Raw genomic sequence first — 14390 nt, forward strand, 5'->3', positions numbered from 1 at the left:
TGAGAGGGGAATGGCTACAGGGGGCTCCTGTACTGTTTCCAAATTTACTCTTTTTCCTGGTGCTCACCCAGCTCCTCACTGTCTGTTTAGCCCTTACTGGTAGTGTGGCCAGGTTGCTAAATATGTTACCCATTACATTCTTAGCTTCATGGATGCTCCATGGTGAGTTCATTTGCAGTTCCAGGCACTCCATGTGGCAAATAAAGAGCTGCAGCTGAACAAATGTCCTGCTTATGTCAACACCATGGACACTACTACCGGGCACCTGTCATTAGCACACCTTTTTTTCTTCTTTAACTTAATTTCTATCTCCTTCATCGTCCAGGAAGTTCTATATTTGATTATCTTCCCTTTCCCTTTTGAAGGAATAGATCTTTATGCCTGAACTATCTCTCAGGATAACCAATTGTTCAGCTACTATTTCTCCCACCAATCTTTGGTTCTGGTCTATCCAGTCAGCTCTTGCTCCATTGAACTTGGCTCTCCTCAGTTTGATGATTACCACTCTTAAGTTGACCAATGTCATTTTCTACTACTATCGTAATTGTTAGTACAGAATTTACAACTTCCACTAAATGTTCACCAACTAACAATTGATTGGCTTGGTCCACCTCTTGGCAAGAGAAATTGTAATTATTTGCTAAGCCAAATCAAAATCAGGTAAGAAAACTATCAAGGCTTTGCTTAAGACTCTCCTTTTTCTTCCCACCCCTCAGCACAAATAGTATTCCTCAATCTTGTCTGCCAGGATTTGAAAATAAGAAGTCATGCTTGTCAGTTTTTGTAGCTAACTGTTTGCGTGCTGAGTTTTCAATTGTAAGGAATTGCGCAGGGCTGTGTGCTTAATGTTGTTTCCATCATAAGTGTTTTGAAAGTCAGTAATCATTTTAGATTTCTCCCGTTATAGGTTGCAACAAAATCGCAAATCATTTACTGTCCATTTGCACAGTATTCACATTTTAGAAAATCAACTTTTATAATACTCAATGGCCTTCATTTAGGTTGTGCAGTTGTGTTATCTGATAACAAAATTATCTTTACCCTGCAGGCAAGTTTTATACATCTACTTACTGTTCCAGGTTCCTCTGAACGGATAGACAAATTGATGGACCAGATTGAAAACTTCATCATGACGCGACTATACAAAAATGTGTTTTGTCCAGAGACAACTGATGATGAGAAAAAAGATCTTGCAATTCAGAAAAGAATCAGGTAAGCATACTCACTTTGGATATTCAAAAATATCAAGTGCATTGGACATCAAATTAAGGATTGTAAACAAAAATGTGTTCAAGCCTTCTGCCTTTTTCGAATTCCATGGAATTTGAGAAACTCTTATTCCACTTTGCTTTCTCCAAGGGAATAACTTGACCAGTTAGAGTCCTGATAAAGGGCTTTTGCCTGAAACATCGATTTTCCTGCTCCTCAGGATGCTGTGCTTTTCCAGCACCATACTCTTAACTCTAATCTTCAGCATCTGCAGTACTCACTTTTGTCAAGTTGATAGTAATATAAGTTGTTGTCATTTGAAATTTGGTCCTCTTTCATTTGTCCTGGCAAGTGCAAAAAGAAAAGCTTTGGGAAGAAATCTCTTTTCAGCAATATTTAAAGACTTGAGTATTTAGTAAGTTCACAATCTGGAAGATATTTTAATCATTTTTGTCCTCACAGACGAGAGGTTCTGCAATTTTAGGTTGACAATACTTTTTCCTCTTTTTATTTTATGACCTACAGGGCACTGCATTGGGTGACTCTTGAAATGTTATGTGTTCCAGTGAATGAAGAAATTCCTGAAGTTTATGAATTGGTTGTGAAAGCAATTACAGGTTTGTTCAGTTTTTTTTTTAACCAGTAAGACTATCTGTTTTACTACAATAATGCAAATTTATTTTAAGATCTCTGTTACAAAATAAAGGTAGATGTTTTCTATAGAAGCAAAATATTGCAGATGCTGCAATCTGGACTAAAAAGAGAAAATGCTGAACATTCTCTGCTGTGGAAATACTTGTAGAACGAGAAAAATAATTCATGTTTTAGTTTCTGAATATCACCAATGCAGAGAGCCCCATCATGTGGCATTCAGGCAATTTGATTGATAGGAGTCTGGAAGATGAACAGTTGAGGTTCAAGAACATAAATGTCCATTTTGGCTGTCAGTGAATTCATGGGGCTTGAAATTTGAGGAAAACCTGGCATCGGAGTTGTGGAACACTAATGGAAGGGAAGAGGAAAATTATGGGACATCAAGAGAAGCTATGTGAATGTGGTTCAGAGAGGGGAGATGAAAATTGGGAAAATGTGCATACTATAGAATGGGGGATTGTTAGTGAGATTCACCAGGAGATGAGCATTTAGGAGAAGGGAAGTTCTGATAGAAAAGGGACTGATGATCAGAAATTGGACTAAAATATGTGTTAGGACCAGCATATCCAGAGAGTCAGGGGCTGCAGTTCAGAAGTGTTGTGGGAGCAGCCAGCAAAGGTGTAAGTAAAGGGAGACCTTGGCGAGGGCAAGCAACAAGAGATTAGTTCCATTGATAGGCAAGGTGGGAATTTATGAATGGAAAATAGTGATTCTAACGGGAAGAAACAAAAGGGAAAGGGAGGATGATTCTTGAACTGAGGGTTATCAGACCATGACTTAACCATATTGAACATCAGATTAATACTTTACTTGAAGGGAATGGGATGTTTATTTGTCGAGTAGGAACGTAAAAAGAGTTTGGAGTAAAGATGGGGGAATAGATCTACAGGAATGCAAACAACAGAGTCAGATTATAGATGCTGTTCTTGTACGGTGGAGCTTCTATAATCAGATACTGTAAAATCTTCCACTTATTAAATGCAAACTCCAAGAGTGTTTTAGAAACATTCTTGTTGACCTGAGTTTAGGTGAATACATGTTATGAGATGTGTTCCAAATATTGAGCTCCCTCTAATCTTTGGTTTAAATGACCCTCTGCACCCTGGTTTTTGACATGTGATATCCAAATGCAATTCAGCTTTGATTAAGGTTTCCAGCTCAGGAGTTTAATATATGTTTGGGAACTCTGATTGAAAGTGGAGGAAGAATAAATTTCAGTCATATTCTGTGTGGTAACTTTTATTGTAATTTTGTGCAGTGAACTAAAGACCGCTTTTCTAAAAGAAAGCAAATTGCTCGATCAGCGACTTAGGAAGTTTATTACTAAAGATTTACAAAGTTGAGTTTTATGTTATAGAAACAGATGGTTAGGGGTTACCAGAGTTCAGAAACTGGGAAGTCATCTTAACAGAAAGGCAGTTTCTTTTAGGTTGGAGAAGTTTTCTGACTGTGACCCTTGGTAGAAATCTCCAGATTGTCAGAACTGAGGCAAAGACATCAGGCTGTCTGAGCAGAAAAAGAGCTTCAGCTATCCAAGGAAAAGGTCTGGAAGGAGTCATTTGCAGAATAAATTAGAGTTGTCTGATATTTCACTAGGTTTGAATGACAATAAAGAATATTGATGGGAAAAGGGTTGAACTTTTTAGCTGTCTATGTTAAATTCTTTGTAAATTGCTTTATAGCGCTTTTAATGTAAAATTGTGTTCTTCTGTTAAAAGAATATTGACAGCCTTGTGCAGTTGTATTCAATAATTGTCCACTATGGTGATTAAACTGCTGAAAATATACTCCTCATCTATCAAGCCAGGTGTAACTTGGAGATCTGACTTACCCAGCTGAGATCATAACGTTATCTGCTATGATAGTTGATGTGTTAAAATATAAATTTCTACATGTAGAACAGCATCTGGAGGTTATCCTTTGGCCAGATTCCATACCATCAGACTGACTGACTAATTGCAATTACTTTGCCTGCATGGGAACAAATTGATTACTACTTAGTCATATGAGGTCAAGGATGATTTGGCTATACTTATTTCAGGGAGTACGAAGCTGGCAAATAAACCTGGTGCATGATCCATAGCTTTTACCATAAGTTGTGTAAGTTGAAGTTACATTGGAAGTTATAAACTTCTTCCACTACCTGGACTTGGTTTCTGTGTGCTGCTATTGAATCATCTCAAGCTGGTCAATGTCTTCTCTGAATACTCCTCCATTTTTGCCTCTTGCATGACAAAGACTCCCATGAATCATTGGGGATCTTGGACTCTTCTAAGATGCTTTGAGAGCATCTCTAAAACTTTTCCTGTTCTTTTGGGAGTCTATTGTTAACATGAAGTTCTGAGTCGAGCAGCAGTTTTGGGAACCTGATGTCAAGGATGCAATTGACCCAACTTGACCACCAAAGCTGCTTTTAAGCTGATGAGTGCTTTGATGCTCGACATATTGGTTTGGGAGAGGATATTACCATTAAATTGTCCATCCAGCCATGTTGTTAGTACATTTCCATTGCCTCGATGTCAACTATAGATGATCAAAATCTTTGAAGCGTGTAGGAGTGTGAGGGTCCTTGCAACTGGGACATTATAACTTCAATCCTGTGTTTGATGCTAAGTCAGCTAAAAGCTGAGGTGACACAAAGGCAATAGTGGTGGACTTTGCCATTGATGTCTTCCTTCATCAAGCAAAAGCTCCTATGTCGAAAATTATTCATGGATCAGTGCAATGGGCATTGATGTTGTGGCCGAGGAAGTGAGTTGAAAGACACCACAGTGAATTGGAGTTCTGTCTCCCAAGGTGAGCACGTTCACCAGCTCTGGCTGTGAACTGAAGTGTATGATCATTGTTGGAATGATGATAATCTTGGAATGGAGGCCATGAAGGTTGAATTAGTTTCTGTTATTCTGTAGATCATCTCCACTGGTGTGAGAAACTTGCTGGAGGAGAAATGCAGAATCGCAGTAAAGAAGGTGGAGATAAAGATTGATATGATGGCACTGCCTGTCTTCACTGAGCTAGGGACCACTACCGACCTTTCAGTAGGAATTTAGAGAATGGTGACAATTTGCTGAAGGCAGACAAATTTGAGGACTCTTCAAAAGCCCTCATGATTGACAAAATCAAATGTTTCAGTGATGTCAAAAATTGCTGTGTACTGTTCAGGAGTTGATGCTACTTCCTGCATTTTTGCTGGATTGTCTTGCAGTGAAGATCATAACTGCATTGTGACTCCCTGTGGCTGAGATCCACATTCCAACTCTCGGAGAAGCTCTTCAGCCATTGAGAAGAGGGTGTTTTTAAAGAAGAAGAGACCTTTTTACGTCAAACATTTCTGACTCTGATATTAATGGCACACAACATCTTGAATATTAAGCAATAGGACACAATGACACTGGTTGTTTACATGTCCTAAGAATCAGAGTCTGTCAGGTGGTCATCTGTGAACAGATACCCTGGTGTAATTTTGAAGCAGCTGACCAAACTGCTGTTTGCAACAACAAGTAATTTACAATGTCCATTTCTTAAATACGTTTTTACTATGAATGTACCAAATAACAACACCCAGTTTTGGCTCATTGAATTGGTTTTACATTTCTGTCATGTTCCAAGCCATTCCCAGATGTATTCTCTCTGGTCTCCTCCGAGTTATACTTGAACAATCATAGGCAGCTGTCTGGGTGTTATTCACAATACCCTCATCGATATATTCACAGAAACAATAAAGCACAATTTCCTTACATCTCCAAAACAGTTTTTGAAATTAATTTTCAGACTTTTGGCAAGAATCTGTGGATCTTCCCGATCTCCCTTCCTGATCTCGTAATGCACTTCTTCAGTCACGATACTAATTTTTTCAATGCCCATCCTGTAACAATGAGACAAATCCAGTACAAACAGCTTCAGCTTTACTAGTTAACATGCATTAATAAGAAAGAAACAAAATCACAGTTGCTTGATTCAAAGTGATTAATATACAGAGCTTGTGTGTGTTTGTGTGTATTAGCTAAGGCAGTTGAAGAGAATCCTTGCAGTGATGCTCTCTGTGCCAGACATCAGGGAGGCTTTCTTTTAAGTGCTGCATTTGGTCTCCCTCTTCTTGGAAGTGGTCATGATTACAGTGTCCCTTAGATCCACTGAATGTGTTTCTGCCCCCAGATAAGGGATCTTAGGTTGATCAATCATACCCGGAATGTATCTCCGACATATTTTAGGATTTCAGCAGCAATTTTTGTCTGCATTGGCAGGCTCGTTTATCAGCTGATAAATGGATTTTTTGATTTTATTCTGAATTGGGCTAACACTGAGATTTGATGTAGCGTATGAGATCGAGGCTAGTCAGTTCAAAACTAATCTCATATGAGAGTATGAATTAAGAGCTGGAGAGGAGTAGGCCACTAAGCTGCACAAGCCTGATCCATCATTCGATTAGATCGTAGCTGATCTGATTGTGGCTGCATCTCAACATTCCTGCCTACCCTCTGAATCCTTGTTAGTATGTTTGTCTTAAAAGAATTAAATAACTCTGCAGATACTGTTTTCTGAGAAAGAATATTCCAGAATCTCTGTTGAGGATCTCTACAAAATATACTCTGTGAGTTGATTGTCTCTCTGTTCTTGGTAAAGCTGCTCCATTCTTGCTTTTCAATGTATGCCCACCATTATTTTCTTTACATACCACAGGTTTTAGTTGTACCACTGCCTCAGGCACCCCCAACTCCAACTAGACCACACCACCAAGAACATCTCCACCCCCCCCCCCCCCAGCTCCCTTCTGGCTTCCACAAGGACCATTCCCTCTGCCAGTCTGATTGCACCACTCTCCTCATGAACCCCCCCGCCGGAAAAGAAGCAAAACCTGCCAGTACACCACAACCCCGTCAGCTCCACCCGGGGCCCCAAACAGTCCTTCCAGATGAGACAGGTTTACCTGCCTGTCTTCCAACCTAGTTTACTGCATTAGGTGCTCCCGATGTGGTCTTCTGTACATCGGGGAGACCAACCATAAACTTAGGGAAAGGTTTGCTGAGCATCTCAACCGGGCCTGCTGGGGCAGAACGGACCTCCTAGTCACCGACCATTTTAATTCCCCTTCTCACTCCCTTTATGACGTGTCCACCCTTGGCTTCCTCCATTGCTAAAACAAACTGGACCGCGAATTGGAGGAACAACACCTCATCTTCTACCTGGGCAGCCTACAGTCCGGAGGACTCAACATTGACTTTTCTAATTTCAAATATCCTCCCTTCCCAGTCTCTTTCCCCTCCCTTCCACTCCTCTTAGCCACCTACCGGATTCATTCCTCCATTGACCAACCAGGTTGTACCCTCTACCAGTCTTAACCTAGCACCCTTCCCCTGCCACTCCCTTTATTTGCTTCCCCCCCCTACACCTGAAGAAGGGTTACACCTGAAACGTTGCCTTCTCCACCTCCTGATGCTGCCCGCTTGCTGTGTTCTTCCAGCCTTCTGCTTGTCTACCTCAGGCACCAATAGCTGTGCTGCTTTTCTCTTGAACTGTGCTGATGTTTTCAGTCTCCAATTGCTTTGTACTTGCACTTTGGTTCCTTTATTTCTTGGAAACCTTTGGTCGCCAGTCTTGTGTATAACATCTGGAGAAGCCAAGAACCTCTTCACCAATGCTGATGCAGATTTAAATGATTGTTTCATAAGTTTACAAAATACTGAGTAATTGTACATCATTGTTAACTCGAAAAGCAAAGCATAACTTTAGCTTTGCCTAAACCATGTTAAGATTTGAAGAAATGATGTGTTTAGGAAGCCTTAGATCTTTGTCTGTTAAATCTGGAAAAATATATCTTCCTGTATTTTATTTACACAAAGGGCTGTGGTAGAGATAGGAAGTAGTACGCAATTACACAATGGCAGAAACAGAGCTGAGTTGGTGATATCAGCTAAATGCGTGAACTCTGAGACAAAGCATTGGAAATACACTTGTTGATGGTTATGTAAGGCTGAATTAATTAGAAATTATAAGCCAGACAAGTACAATAAAAAAAATGCTTTTAACCTAAAAGTAGCTAGCAAAGGCATATAAACAAAAGCATTGTTAAACCCCATGGTGTGAGAGGTAAAAGTCCACTCAACTGGATACAGCAGTCAGTCAGAACCCTGTAAATCAATGGTTAACTGGAATGACTCTATATTACTACTTTATTAATAAATCTGCTAATATTGTTTTCAATGAGCATACTCACATGGTTAGTCAGGAGTTGGTCTTTCATCCCGATTTAACCAGACATTTGTATTGATTCTGGTTTGCCTTTGACCACAGACAGCAACTCCTGTTGCCTGGAAGGTGTTGGCTGAAAAGAACTGTCTTTGTGGGACATTTGAGACCTTCAATGTTGAGCTTCTTATTACATTATGTCAGGGTCAGCTTGATGGAGCCAGTGTAAAACATTAGACCATCATCAGTCCCCTGTAGCTGTCAGACATGCACCCACAAATTGAGGTAGAGTAGTACACCCATTCATATAAATATACTATGGAGTCTACTCATAAGACCATTCAAATAACCACATGTCAAAAATAGAATATACAATTTTTGGTATCATTTCTTGTTTGACATGATGTGGGTAAATCACAAGTTATCTTTAAATCGGCCACTTATTAAGAAATCTCACAGACAGTCAAGTACTGAAACAATGATTTAAACTTTATTGCATGTAGCAACCAAAATAAGATCCCTCAATTAAGCAAGTTAAGCCTCACGACCCAACTTAGCTATTACCCAATTAATGGTGGAACTTGACCATATTTACATCAAAGTGTCTTCTCTTGGTATAATCAGAGTTTGATCCTTATGCGTTATTGTTCAAAATTCTGCGAAAGGGGGAATTCTGATGTTCAATTCTTATACAGATCTTTGTCCTTCAGGTCTGTATGTTATTATTGGTGAGATTTTAAAAAGTTCTTTGATCCAAGATACTGCAAATCTGCAATAAAGTAGCTTCTTTGTTCCTTTTTACATTTGGCCTGTGTTTTTTTTTAAGACACTGTTTTCCTGCAGTTAACACTTTACAGCCAACAGTGTACTTTTGAATTAGTAGTAATTGTAGTAATACAGGAAACATGGCAACCAAATTGGATGTAGCAAGTTCCTGTGATGTTGATCTGAGGTAAGAATATTATTTAGGGAACTGGGGATAACTAATCCACTCTTCAAAATAGTGCCAACATAGGATGTCTTCATTCACCTGAGGGACAAGGGGACAATGTCATCTAAAAGATGGCATCTCTGGCTGTACAACATTCTCCATGCTACCTTCGTGTGTTGGAATTAACTTTTGCACTCAGTTCCTAGAGTGGAGCTTGAATCTGGAAACTTGATTTGGGGATGAATGCCAACATTCATACTGCAACTAACATTGGAACAACCTGTATAGAAATTAATCATGGACATTGATGCAAAAGGTAGTATTTGATCCTTTGTAGTCAATGGAATTATGAGACATTGTGTATAACAGGCAGCTGATCCAATATCATCTAATCAGATTTTGATCATTTTATTTTTGTGAATTGAAATTTAGCTCCATCATACATACAAATTTTGTTTTTTAAAGGAACAAAATAAAACTGAAGATGTGAATTTACTGTGGTAAAATTAATTTAATAATGTAATGAATTTTGTGAATTTCCTTTTATAGCTGTTATTGAAATGGATTCACGACGTGTTCCCCGTGAAAAATTGACCTGCATCACACAATGCAGCAAGCAAATATTCAATGCTATAAAGATCACAAAGAATGAGCCTGCTTCAGCTGATGACTTCTTACCCACACTTATCTACATTGTTTTGAAAGCTAATCCACCTCGCTTACAGTCAAACATCCAGTACATTACTCGATTCTGCAATCCAAGCAGACTAATGACTGGAGAAGATGGATATTATTTCACAAATTTAGTAAGTGTTCTACCCAGAATTACACTCTTAAAATAAACAACAGTAGTTTACTATTTGGTAAAGTCAAATCTACAATACTTGGTTGATGCAACCGAGGGTCACAAATTGTTTTCAAGAAATTATTGTTGAATTTTGGGAAAACAAACAAGGGCAAGACTTACACAACTAAAAGTAGGCCTTTGAGTAGTATTGCAGATCAGAGAGACCTAGGGGTTCAGGTGCATAATTTTTTGACGTTTGTGTCACATGTAGACAAGGTGATTAAAAAGGCATTTAGCATGCTTGCCTTCATTGCTTAAACATTTGAGTATAGGAATTGGGATGTCATATTGAGATGGGACAAGATATTAGTGAGGTCTCTTCTGGAGTACTGTGTACAATTCTGGTCACTCTGTTATAAGAAGCATATTATTAAGCTGGAGCGGATTCAGGAAATTTTACCAGGATGTTGCCACGAATGCACAGTTTAGGTTATAAGAAGAAGCTGAATAGGCTGGGACATTTTTTCACTGAAATGTAGCAGGTTACGGTTTATAAAATCATGAGGGGTGTAGTTAATGTGAATAGCAGGTGCCTTTTCCCGAGGGTGGGGGTTTTCAAGATAAGGAGTCATATTTTTAAATTGAGAGGAGAAAGATTTAAAAAAGACTTGAGGGGCAACCTTTTTACACAGTGGTTCCATGAGTGGAATGAATTTTCAGAGGAAGTGGTGGCTGTGGGTAGAGTCACAATATTTAAAAGACATTTTGGATCAGTACGTGAATAAGAAATGTTTGGAAGGAATGGGCCAAATGCAGGCAGGTGGGACTAGTTTACCTTGGGATTATGGTTGTCATGGACTTATTGGACTGAAGGGTCTGTTTCCATGCTGTATGACTCCTTGACTCTGTGTGACCGACTCTGTGTGACCTAGGATCCTAATGCAATACTGGATACCTTTTGGACTCATTGACTACTGACCAATATATGTGAATTTTAAAGAGAGTTTATGCAAGGGAATATCAGACCCTACTAATTTTTCACATTGGAGATCTGTGATGGGTTTGCTCCCATTTGTACACTAATTCCTCAAGTATTGTGGGAAAAATTAGATCCAGTCCTAAGTCCCTTCCAGTAATGTTTTAAAATATCAAAAGGATGTAAGATCAGAATGGGTGAAAAATCTTTAAAACAAATTTAGGAACAAATGTATCTGGTTTAATGCTTGTATATTTACCATTAGTTAAGAATACAATTGAGATGAAAACTTGATAAATTATAGGTTTGAGATTTACCTCGATATTTTGTTATATATATTTAATCATATTTTATTTATCAAAATATTACTTAAAGGGTTGCCGCCTGAGATTTCATGAATCAGTTACTGTATAGTGCTGGATCAATGGTGCTGGAAGAGCACAGCAGTTCAGGCAGCATCCAATGAGCAGCGAAATCGACGTTTTGGGCAAAAGCCCTTCATCAGGAATGAAGGCAGTGAGCCGGAAGCATGGAGAGATAAGCTAGGGGAGGGTGGGGGTGGGGAGAGAGTAGCATAGAGTACAATGGGTGAGTACAAAGGAGATGAAGGTGATAGGTCAGGGAGGAGAGGGTGGAGTGAATAGGTGGAAAAGGAGCTTGCAGGTCGGACAAGTCCGGTCAAGTCATGGGGACAGTGCTGAGCTGGAAGTTTGAAACTAGGATGAGGTGGGGGAAGTGGAAATGAGGAAGCTGTTGAAGTCTACATTGATGCCCTGGGGTTGAAGTGTTCCGAGGCGGAACATGAGGCGTTCTTCCTCCAGGTGTCTGGTGGTGAGGGAGCGGCGGTGAAGGAGGCCCAGGACTTTCATGTCCTTGTCAGAATGGGAGGGGGAGTTGAAATGTTGGGCCAAGGTGGTGGTGTGGTTGATTGGTGCGGGTATCTTGGAGATGTTTCCTAAAGCGCTCTGCTTGGAGGCGCCCAGTCTCCCCAATGTAGAGGAGACCACATCGGGAGCAACGGATACAATAAATGATATTAGTGGATGTGCAGGTAAAACTTTGGATGTGGAAGGCTCCTTTAGGGCCTTGGATAGAGGTGAGGGAGGAGGTGTGGGCACAGGTTTTGCAGTTCTTGCGGTGGCAGGGGAAAGTGCCAGGATGGGAGGGTGGGTCGTGGGGGGGGGCATGGACCTGACCAGGTAGTCACAGAGGGAACGGCCTTTGCGGAAGGCGGAAAGGGGTGGGGAGGGAAATATATCCCTGGTGGTGGGGTCTTTTTGGAGGTGGCGGAAATGTTGGCGGATGATTTGGTTTATGCGAAGGTTTGTAGGGTGGAAGGTGAGCACCAGGAGCGTTCTGAACTTTTTTTTTAACATGACTTTCAAAAAAATTGAAGTCATGTTCAAACTGTATTTGCAATGGTTTTTAATATGGCATTTAATTTGTTTTCAGTGTTGTGCTGTTGCCTTCATTGAAAAATTGGATGCCCAATCTTTGAACCTGACTCAGGAAGATTTTGATCGCTATATGTCTGGCCAAGCATCACCTAAGAAGCAGGACTCTGAAGAATGGTCTCCTGAAGCATGTCCAGGACTGAAGCAGATGTACAAAAACTTAAATCTTATTTCTCAACTGAATGAGAGACAACAAAAAATTTTGTCAGATGCTAAGCAGCTTGAAAAAGATCTAATTGACTGGAGCGAAGGTGTGACAAAAGACATTGAAGATATTATTGAGAAATATCCACTTGAAATCAAACCGAGGGGCCAACCAGTGGCTGCAATTGATTCTGACAATGTAGAAAATGACAAGCTTCCACCACCAATCCAGCCACAAGTATTCATTGGTTGAAAGAATGTGAACTGAATGTTAAACTTGAGCTAACTCTCCTTTGATATTCAATCTGTTCACTGCCAACTATGGCTCTGGAACATACAATACAGGAGTACTGCTGTGTTCAAACTAACGATTTTGTGAAATGTTTTCAGTAATATTTGCAATTCAGTTGTAAGGTATAGATTTGTTGGAGATTTATAACAAAGGCTACTTCAAAAGTTAATGGCTGATCTCTGACTTTTTTAAAAAAAAAAATCAAAATTATAATGTTATGATTAGTACCTTTTTTAAATGTGAAGAAATGAAGGAATCCTTCAGCAACTTAGGTAGCATGCACAGAATCTTCAGTCAAACCTAACATGACTAGCTAACCTGTTTAGTGTTTGCCTTCTATTATTTTTGATTTCCAGCATCCAGAGAATTTTGTTTTTGTTTCCCTCTTTAATCCGGCATGCAAATTTCAAGGTGTATTTTATATTTACTAAATTCTCTGCAACACTTTTTTTCCTTGATTTGCCACTGAGAGTAGTTCATCTTCAGAGATCCTAGTTAAAGTTACTGAGTAAATTAAAATTGTGTCTAATGTGTTCAATTCTAGGATTTACTCCATGATTCGTTTTTTAAAAAAAAAATCAGAAGCCATTATTGATACTTCTTCAATAGTCTCATCTTTAATGCAATGTTTCATTGTAAATATGTTCATTGTACAGTACATTGATAATTTGGCATATAGCGTGGAGCAATCCATCCTTTAAAGCAACAGGATAAATCTTTACATTTTTCATTTCATCGCATGTTATATTATGTAAAAAGAAACAAAAGCTGTTTCACTTTTTATCATATTTGCCATCATCTTTATCCCCTGTTTTTATTTTGAAAACACATCAGCAATAAATATGACCTAGTTGGAGGTTTTCCTTGTATGGGCCAGTTGTGAATCGTATGAAATGCTTGATGCATTATTCATTTACATGGTCCATTTGCAATAATTTAACCTAAATGTGGTTGATGGATGTTAAAATTGAAGCAGAGTTCGGACATTAACTTGATGAAAGTAACTCTTTTATTTCTGTACAGAATATAGTTTGGTTGGGCTATCTATCAATATTTTTAGTTGCTAAATTTTCTGAGTGGCATATTCCCATTTATCACTGGTTGCTGACTTCAATCTTCTGTTTTATTTACTTTTTAGTCTCTAAAATAATTTATGTACATAATATTCTAACAAAGTACGAATGGAAAGAGTGCTTACTTTAATTTTGGCATTGTAAAGTTTTATGTTCAATGACTAAAATATAATAGGCAATTTTGCACAATTTCACATTAAAGGTCCATATGCCGCAGTTAACGTTTATTTTCAAATTTCAGTATAATAAATTTAGATTGCTTCTCCTATTGGTAAGCCTACATTATACAATCTGGAGGGTTCCATTAATAAGTCTTCATATTTCATTAAAATGCTTTAGGAGGCCCTGAGGTTGTAAACGATGCTATAAGAAAGCAGTTTTTTTTTCTATTTTCTATTCTGGCCTGTATTAGCTGATTTCAACTGACGCAGAATTTTTGTCACATGATTTTAGTATTCTGACATAGGCAGTATTTCCATTCCTGATTCCTGTCCATTAGTCCTGCTGTGATTTTCTGTTGAGAACAAGGTCAGCTTTGCAGTGATGCACATGCCATCAACTGGTGTGCTGATTCTAGACAGCTGCTATAAAAATTGGCCACCTTGGTGTGCTCAAGGATTGAACTTTAGCATTACTGATGCTAAGTGCTCCACATAGCTTTCATGTATAAGATATATATAAATT

At 39.0% G+C, this 14390-nt stretch overlaps 1 protein-coding gene across 3 annotated transcripts in view; it reads left to right on the forward strand.

Annotated features, from left to right (window-relative positions):
* rabgef1 (RAB guanine nucleotide exchange factor (GEF) 1) overlaps window positions 1-13755 on the forward strand; it is a 41373-nt gene extending 27618 nt beyond the window's left edge. For all 3 annotated transcript variants that reach the window (XM_060848057.1, XM_060848056.1, XM_060848059.1), the window contains 4 exons: window positions 1080-1212; window positions 1735-1826; window positions 9530-9786; window positions 12196-13755. In XM_060848057.1, coding sequence (XP_060704040.1) covers window positions 1080-1212; window positions 1735-1826; window positions 9530-9786; window positions 12196-12594 — 881 coding nt within the window. In that variant the 3' untranslated portion in view covers window positions 12595-13755. The remainder of the gene's footprint in view (window positions 1-1079; window positions 1213-1734; window positions 1827-9529; window positions 9787-12195) is intronic.
* The last annotated feature ends 635 nt before the right edge of the window (window positions 13756-14390 follow it).

Source organism: Hemiscyllium ocellatum, chromosome 31 (genome assembly GCF_020745735.1).
Source record: "Hemiscyllium ocellatum isolate sHemOce1 chromosome 31, sHemOce1.pat.X.cur, whole genome shotgun sequence".
Taxonomy (NCBI): domain Eukaryota; kingdom Metazoa; phylum Chordata; class Chondrichthyes; order Orectolobiformes; family Hemiscylliidae; genus Hemiscyllium; species Hemiscyllium ocellatum.